This window comes from Chelmon rostratus, chromosome 17 (assembly GCF_017976325.1).
Source record: "Chelmon rostratus isolate fCheRos1 chromosome 17, fCheRos1.pri, whole genome shotgun sequence".
Lineage (NCBI taxonomy): Eukaryota > Metazoa > Chordata > Actinopteri > Chaetodontiformes > Chaetodontidae > Chelmon > Chelmon rostratus.
In genome coordinates, this window is record NC_055674.1 from 14,608,366 (window position 1) to 14,617,468 (window position 9,103).

General features: G+C 40.2%; 1 protein-coding gene across 1 annotated transcript; it reads left to right on the forward strand.

Annotated features, from left to right (window-relative positions):
* The first annotated feature begins 101 nt into the window (after positions 1 to 101).
* jpt2 (Jupiter microtubule associated homolog 2) lies at positions 102 to 5,326 on the forward strand. The gene is made up of 5 exons (XM_041956848.1): positions 102 to 268; positions 1,178 to 1,329; positions 1,887 to 2,038; positions 3,372 to 3,408; positions 3,778 to 5,326. Exons 1-5 carry the CDS (start codon positions 213 to 215, stop codon positions 4,032 to 4,034), a joined length of 654 nt encoding a protein of 217 aa, XP_041812782.1. The 5' UTR covers positions 102 to 212; the 3' UTR covers positions 4,035 to 5,326.
* Positions 5,327 to 9,103: the final 3,777 nt, after the last annotated feature.

Sequence of the window (9,103 nt, forward strand, 5' to 3'; positions counted from 1 at the left end):
CCAGCTCACTGGAGGGATGCTTTGTGCGGTGAAACAAGCGCACCGCATCACTCAGCAGCTTGGCAGCGAACCAGTAATATTACTCGGGTGGACTGAAATTCTTCACTCCCGAGTTTAGTTGGGCACGCGCAGACAGGGGAACTTACTGGTCGTCCAGTTGGCAAATCGACGAAGTTGTCTTCGGAAACTTGAAGGCTCAAAACAAAACCACTATGACTTCGACGAACATGTTTCAAGGGTTGGAAAGTGGTGCAAAACCAAGTTCAAGGTGAAGAGTATATAGCTGTGTAGCTTGGTTATTCGTGAAAGAAATAGCCTACAATGTCTTATGTCGACTTAGTTGTTCGGTCAGCTAACGTTAGAATCTCAATGTGGGTTAACGTTGTATGACAGGAGCTTTTTTTGTCGAAGCTTTTTGCACCATCACGTTTCTGCTACTGTCTTTAGACATAACGCTAGTAGCTGCGATCTTATGACTAAGGCAGTCGCTCATCTTGAGCTAGCTTGGTTTGAGTTGTCTTGCGTTAGCAAACTTAAGAGTCAAGAATTAGCTTTTAGGCTAACCGACCAGGCGTTGTCTGCTGCGCCTGCGGAAGTGTGAAAGCCACCTCAGGCTGCTCTTCTTTGTACTCGTCAACAACGGCGTTGTGGCCGCAGTGTTCTAGTTGAGGGAGCTTGAGTTTCCTCTTGACTAGAAAGCGTCAGTTCTTGGGTCAGCTCCGCTAAAATAGCCGAGTTTACGTATGTTGTGGCTTGTAATAACGCGAGAAAGTGTGCCGTCAAGTCTAACAAACTAAATATTTTTCAGACGTGTGGCGCCATTCCCGGTATATGCTCAAATAACCTGTTATTTGTCTGCATTGGCTCAAGCTGTCGCGCCTACTGTAACATATTTATAGCTAGGTTACCTTCAGTTTCATACTTGTTCTCGTGTGTGTCAGAGTGCAAAAATTACATCACGTTTCGGTAAACATTAACCTCCAAGATTAAAATACATGCTGAAAACAGTAGTATTCACTCTTTAATTCAGCCAGGATCAACGTCCTCTGAGACGTTAGGGTTAGGGTTACCTGGGGATTAATAAAGTTGATCTTATCTTGTTCTTGGACACACTGGCACAAGGTAATGGATCTAAATAAGACTTAAAAGTGGTACTATATTCTTTCGTCTTTTGCAGGGTGTTGCAGCCTCCTGGAGGTGGTTCTAGTAACCTGTTTGGTGGCTATGAAGATGATTCTGCAGCATCAAGAAGGCCTCATAAGATGGAATCTAAAATTTTTGCTCCACCAGAGCAGTCCCAGAGTGTGCCCAGACGCTCCAACCCTCCAGGTTTGACCAATTTGTCAGGGCTAATGGATGTGCAGAGGCAGGCCAGTCAAAGCTTCAAGCAGTGTCAGGGGTGTGAAAACTGTTACTATAATGTGATAATTCCTGTACAAACACTTTCACTGTTCTCTGTGCCTGAATGTAAGCCACCTCCAGATTTTGTGGAGTATGTGGTATAGGCAAGTATGTTTTCAGTTCAGTCTGCTGATGAAAAATTGTCCGAGTTTCCAGAGGGAAACTGCTGGGTCACCCCGGCTGCTTTGTCTGCTATTTTTTCATTGGTTGCATTAGCATCCCTGAAATGGTCAGTGAATTGTCACCAGTGTAGTATGTGTACAGTATATGACACTGTGATTTGCTTATGCACACTATGTGATGTTGGAGAGTGAGTGGTCATGAAGAATCCCTATTCCATTACCATTATTTCTTCAGCCCATATAAGTATATTCTACCACTGTCATAAATCTGCAGGGCCACAAACACTAAATGCATCAAAGTTGAATGTGTCATTATGACATTGCAGAAAAACTTAACACACATCTTGATAATACTTTATGTAGGTGGGAAGAGTAGCGGAATATTTGGGGAACCTGAACCTCCTGCTCAACCACAGAAACCCATGCCTCCAGGTGGACCGACCAGCAACATATTCGGGGATGAAGAAATTGTTCCTGCCCAAAGCCCAAGCCGAAACCACCCAAATAAGCCAAAGGTAGGCCATGCACCTACATTTTGTACTTTGCTTTGACTATACTTTGATGTTTCTTGTTTGGTGTTTTTTTTTTCGTTTATGATTATTTTATTCATTTTCACCCCAGACTCGATACTAAACACTTGATACCAGCTAGTATCAAGGTAGTGAGTATTTAAAGTAATAGTTAACCCCAAATTAAAAACATGTATTCACCCTCTCTACTGCACAGTTAGGGTCCAAAAGTCTGACAGTTACCTAATTTATTTGGTCCTCATGTTATCCTGTAAGATTTAAAGAGCACGGCAACTGTGTCACGTATTGTAGTCTATTAGGATCAGTCTCCTCCAGGGGTCAATAGTGTTTGTGCAACCAGAGCATTGTTAGCTTAGACTGCTGAGTCTATTGCAACAATCTCAGCAGCGACACAAATAAATTCCAAGCATCCACTTTTCAGGAAATCCATTAATTTCCCAGCTTTCTGTGGGCTTGCTGAGGTTGGTGCCTGCATTTGTATGTCATATAGCTGTTTACTTGCAGCATTTGGGAAACCTAAAAAAACAGTTTATCATGTCCGGGAAAGTAGAATGTTTTGAGATTGAATGAGATTTTGGAAAAGCTTTTTGCGTTTACACGTTACTGTGCTTGGGATTTTTCTTTAGAAAGGCCTTATTTGCAGACAGACTAGGGAGGCTTGCCAATATCAACAGTATTTCTGATAATTCCTCATCAGAGCAGTTCATAATGAAGTTGGATTGCTACCATAGCCCGTTTTAATGCTTGTTAGCATAACCTCTACTATGTCATTCTGTGTTGAAGTTATTGTTCTCTCTGCGTTCAAGGAGAACATAATACATTGTCTATGTTAAAACAAAAACTGAATTAATCTGCATAAATGGGGAGATTTTGGAGCTTCAAACTCAGTCAAACCACTCAGTGTGAGTGACGGTCATCGCTGGCTATGACTCGTTTGATCCTTTACACTGAGGACATGTGACATAATTGTGTATGGTCATAAAGGAAAATGTTGTGTTCGGTCATATGACTGGATGTATTGACTATAAACATGTCGCTTAAGTATTTTTCATTTTCCCTTACTAGGTGAAAGTCTTGTTGAGATTAAACTTTTTTTCAAGAGACACCAGGCCAAGGCCTGTAGCCTGACCGTATAAATGAGAGACAAACACTTCAAAATGCCTTAGTGATGGACCCTTGGTCATGAAAGCTGCACTATTTTACAGAATTTGAGCACCGGTTATAGATTTATTCATGTAGCTTGAAGACAAGAGCCTGTTTTTAAGCCCTTTCATTGATTACACAGTGAGAATGCTCTTCTTTTTCTTTTTTCCAACAGGACAATCTATGTGTAGGACCTGAACCAGAATCACCAGGTGAGCTTGTGGCAAAAGCAAAAATGTCCATGTGAACTCTTTTTGGGAGACTTGACATATTGAGTCATTCTACTCACTATAGCATTTTGAGTTTGTGACCCACTGGAGACATAAAAAAGACCAACTGTTGCCCTATACCATGCAGGAATTGCCGTTTACTGTTTGTAAGCACAACAGTCAAACTTGGCCCCTCTTTTAACACAAATTCAAAATGTAACATAAGGTTCAAAATGCACAAATGCTTATTGAAGACTGAGATGTGACTCTGAAAAGATGTGATTTCTATCGTGTATTGTGAATGGAAATGGGTGGTTATTTTTTTTAGTACATTCTCTGTTTTTGTAAGACCTTTTCTTTTTCCTCGCCAAGCCCCCGAAAGCAAGGTCAGCCAACCTGAGGTGAAGGAGGAAGCTGCCGCCCCAGCTCCCATGCCAGCGAAGGAAGAGCCCGCTGCTGTCTCAGCCCCTCCAGAACCTCAGCCCTCTTCTTCCTCTCCCTCACCTCCTAATGAGAGTGACATGACTGCTGACCTGAAGAAGCACGAGCCTCATCTGGGACCCAGGCCTCGCTCTCACAACAGGGTCCTCAACCCCCCCGGAGGAAAGTCAAGTGTGGTATTCTACTGATGAGCTGAACACGCCACTCCACCCTGTTTGTGTCCGTACACTCCTTGTCTGCTCTCCTGTTAATCTTCTCTCATTCCAACACCCCTCTCCCCACGGTTATTTCACCTGTACATCTATACATAGACCAGGATTTTTTTGTTATTCACAGATTCCAGGTCAATTATGTTCTCCTCAACTTCTTGCACTTTCAGCCCCATTTCCGGCTCCCAGCTCCTTGTCCAGTGCTTCATATTCTTCTTCACTGCAATCATACAATCACCAACTGATCAATCGAGATGCTTATTGATCACTTTGAATGTGACACTGTTCTATCTCAATAATCCGGTTTTCACACTTTGTGTTGAAGTATGTGTGAATGTAGATTGGTTTAAGGCACAATTGTTTGTCATTTTGAAAAAGGTTTTTGCATCTCAAGATTGGTTAAGATGTTAAAGAGAGTGCAGCTTTAAACAGTCCTACATTAAAGTCATTAAAGTCCTATATTAAAATTATCTGGTGTGATGAAAGTCCTGGTGTAAAAATTCATGGCAGACATTTGTTCAAATTTCAGGATGATTGTTTTAACCCTTAATGTGTAGGCTACTACTTTATTTACTACTGTAGCCTGCGTATTACAAATTGTGACTGAAGTCAGGAGGGGGTGAGTAAATCTTTCTCACCAATGTAGTACGTAAAATGTTTCAGGGAGTTTCACGAGTGCCACATCCTTATTGGATGACTACATAAAACCTCTTGTTTGGCCGTTTCTCAAAATAATGCATGTGTTAAACAACAAATAATGATTATATAATCAGAAGCCTTATATCAGCTCGGCCTTTTTCATTCTTCTTGCCTTCTCATGAATTACTCCTTCATGGTTTCCTTCTCTAGATGCCAAAAAATGACTTTGAAACAAAGATGGATGCAATTGTTTTCTCCCAAAATCTTCTGCTTCCTGAAAGAAATTCCATTTTGATTTTACGCGGTTGAATTGTGCAGGTGCTTTTCTGCTTTGTCATCATTGCTTGCTTTATATGAGAACATGGCTTTTTTTTTTTTTTTTTGCTTGGGGTAGGCCTTTGTTTATGTTTTAAATTAAAACGGCTGAAGACAAGTGAACTCCGGACAAGCGTGTGGCCTACCTGAGTCCAGGTGGTCTCATTGATAATCACTTTTTCACCCACTCCATGATGCACATTCATGGTATTCTTTTGCCAGCCTGTCCCCTGTGTGTTGATGTGCCTGGCAGGCAATGAGCGCAGCAGAAGAAGAAATCCTGTGTATTGCAATAAAACTGTTGTTTTGCATTTAGAGTTTGCTTTTTTTATTTACTTTTCAAAAAGACTTAAAACAACATTTAAATGACACCTCTGAGATTCAATAATTACGTAATTACAATAGGTAGACTGGTAACAGGTGATAGCATCATGATTGGGTATGAAAGGGGGCATCCTGAAAAGGCTCAGTCGTTCACATGCAAGGATGGAGCGAGGTTCACCACTTCATGAGATTACTACATGGGTTTATGAACACTTTGTAAAACTGTTGTCGTTAAATACAGTTAATTTGCAAATGATTACATTCTGTTTTGATTGACGGTTTACACAGCGTCTAAATGTTTTTGGAAGCGGGGCTGTAATTAGAGGGGGTGTAATAAGAATTTACTTTTCAAAAATGGAAATACTGTACTCACCCTGTTAAATTTTTGTATTGTTGTAACTGTGAGATGCGAACAAATTTTGTCTGCTCAACATTTGTACTAAATAGTTGATTCACTCACACAGATGCCTTTGTCCAGATTTGCCCTTTGGCAGCACTCTGTGCAGGCTGCTTGTTCTAAAAACAAAATGGCCACTTCATGCCTTGGAGGAAAATGTAGTTTTAGCTTTGCAACCACACATTGGAATCTGTGGCTCTGTTTTTCATTTTGTCTGTTAAGCAAAGATCTAAAACAGCAAACAGTGGTTGTACATGTGAGCATGCACAGATGCTGAGAGGGGAGGGGGTCCAATTTGTATGATGCCAAGAAGCCCACAAACTAATTCACCTTATTTAACATTTAACTACTGATTAACATTTTAAAGCTTAAAATAAAAGTATGATATTTAAGCATGCCTCTAAACTACCAATTAACAGAAACCAGAGACCTCAGGCAGGACTGGTTTTGTAAGCTCACAGGGTATCAGACTATTTGACAGCGTTCATAAAATTCAATTTTCATGCTCAGCATCTTATTTTGCTTACAGTTGTGAGTAAAAATGACTTGGCATTGGTGTGGAATGAGTTCTGGCTGATTGCATGGAGACCAGGATCTTGAGTAACCAAAGCCTTTTTCACATGCGGCTTGCCTGTAAGAGCGTTTACAACCAATGTTTCATGAGGAACAATGAACAAGATTGAGGGAAAGCGTAGACAATGTGTGTGACATCATGTAACTCCTGATTGCAGTAGAAACTCAAGATGCGTATAACGCTCTTGCACTGCTTTGGTTTCAAGCATCCTGTCTGTCATTGGCACATGAAGAACATGTGAGGGGGTGAGAAATCTCAAATTACTCAAATGAGCATCTGTCCAGGATCAATGAAAATGTTCAGTATGAAGCCATTTATTGTGTTTATCTCAGTGAAAGCTACCTTCCCTATCGTGTATTAATTGTGCTATTTTTTATGCTCATTGTAACTTATTACCTGGGAAGTAATGAATGAGTACTTCATGTTTTAAATCAGATGTTTACTGAAGAACCTAATAACAGCAAACCAAAGTAACACAAAGAGATCCAACGTAGCCAAGCAAATTCAGTGACATTAGATTTTACAGTCAAACCAGGTTTATCCAAGTTCATGTGAGTCTGCTTTGTCCACTTTTGGTGCAGTACCAAGCAGTAGGTCTAAACCCTTAAACCCAGGGAGGGCCTTCAGAGGACCACCCACCTTCTGCTGTGAGTCTGGGCAAAACTGATGGATGGTGTGAAATGTAAATATTGTCAGTGTTTCACTGCCACCTACTGAAAGAAATAAGAAAGACAACTGAAGCTTTACGCTGATGAAACATCCCAGTTAACACTTGGATATGTAGTCAACAGCCTTTGTGGTAGGTTTAAAAGTTCAGCCTGCCATTCATTCATTCTATGTCTGACTTGAATTATCTTGATTCGCATATTCTTACATTAACACTGCCGTCGCGCTTTCAGGGTGACACTTTGAAGAGGACGGCTTGAGGTTTGATCGTTAAGGCCTGATCACAGGTAACCAATGTGAGTAGCTGTTAAATATGGAGGTGGTTAAGTTTCATTTGGCTCCGAAGCTGTGGGTCCTGTATCCACCCAGTTTTTATGCTTCATTGACCAGTTTTTGTCTCCATTGTAATCCTCTGCAGAGCAAACAATAGCCCAAGCTACACTTGTCTAACTGAAAGAAAGTTCATGTGAAAGATGTTTGCTCTCAGCTGCTTTCCTTTTCTTTATGTCTGGAAGGAGTTTTCATACATTGTATGCTGTCCTACCTGTGGGGTCTTAAGACTCGTCCCTAAATGTTAAGGCTTTAGTCTTGTCGAACATAAATTCTTACCTGTTGATTATTATTAATCATATACAGGAAGCAACAGTCTACATTTGCAAATTATTTAATATTAAATTAAACGTTTTTTTAAAGGCATTGAATAAACTTAACAAAGGACCAACACCTCCAGTAGTGTTTATTGGTGTGTGTATTTTTTATGAATGACATCCAGTTTGCTTAAATGTGGACAGAAGTTGGAGATATTCCTCCCTCCTAATGCTAATCAGGACTGTCCACTGCAAGAAGACTGTGCATCTCTTTTGCAGAATCAAGTGCATTTACTTCAAGTACCTGATAAAGGTCTGACCACAGAACGCTGAAATCCTCAAGGTCCTGGTCCTGTCATAGAGGTCAGTCCCTTTTCCAGTCATATTTTAAATGGTATATGCCCTCTAAGATCCTGCAGATTCTCAGCCTCCCACTTTTGTCAGTATTTACTGCACAAACCAAACTGCGTAATACAGTACAGTACAGATGAAAGTAGACCACCTGAGCACCAATCCTTTGGAAGAAAAAAAACTAAACAACTAACAATGATACATTTTCGTTGCCAGTGTTCAGACAATTTGAGCTGCTCCCTCTGGAGCTGCTAGTTAAACAAATATGCTTCAGGTAGTTTTATTCTGTCAGTTGGAAAAGATTATTTATTGGTTGATTGATTGATTGATTCCTTTATTTCGAACAAAAAAACATAGAAAGACAGAGCAACAAACAAAAAGTGATAATAAAGAAGAAAATTGTCACCTTCAGTTCATGGTGATCTCAAATTACATGAGTGAAAGGGAAGAAGTGTAAACTTATTAAACTGGACCTTCAACTTTTAGTTTTAAAATAATCGATCAGTACGATTTTACATGGTCTTGGTCTGCATCATTTCTGTTGTTCGTGTGGGATGGTGAGGCATTTTATTTCATTTTTACAGAGTGCATTGTCATTACTGTTAAAATCACCAGGTCCTGCTGCGGACTCGGGTCAAGTGGACCTAGGCAAAGTTACAACTTCCGGTTTCAACTTCCAAAATAAAATCACCGGCAAGACTGTGACTGCGTGAACCTAAATACAAAAGACAGTGTCGCTGTGGTTTAGATCTCCGTTTAGGGCGATCCAGGAAAGATAACTGAACAAATATAAGAGTAAATATAAAGTGGAATGAAAGTTAAAAATTTAAAGTTAGTAATTTAGGGATATGACGAAACCAATGAGGCCAAAATTTCTGCGTTCTGAACATTTTGATTAAAATACAAAGGGAAATCACTGTATATAAAGATCTGTGTACAACTTATGTTCCCTGGTGTTTTATGTACATCAATTAAGAAAAAGAGCAACAACATGAAATTATTATTTTAAACATTTATGTGACGTGTAGTAAAGGGTACACCAGCAACCAAGTATTGCACTTCAGTTAAATTGGGGGACACAAATGAGACAGATAACATAAAGAATGGCCAAAACTGACGCAGGGGAGGCTGAGATGTCCTGATTTTTAGTACCTAGAATGGATCAACGTTCAGAAAGACTGAGTGATACATTTCT

Coding starts and splice junctions, on each gene's coding strand:
- jpt2 (XM_041956848.1), top strand. CDS start 213: ATGACTTCGACGAACATGTTTCAAGGGTTGGAAAGTGGTGCAAAACCA. Junction 1,330..1,886: donor CAGACGCTCCAACCCTCCAG/GTTTGACCAATT, acceptor TACTTTATGTAG/GTGGGAAGAGTAGCGGAATA. Junction 2,039..3,371: donor ACCACCCAAATAAGCCAAAG/GTAGGCCATGCA, acceptor TTTTTCCAACAG/GACAATCTATGTGTAGGACC.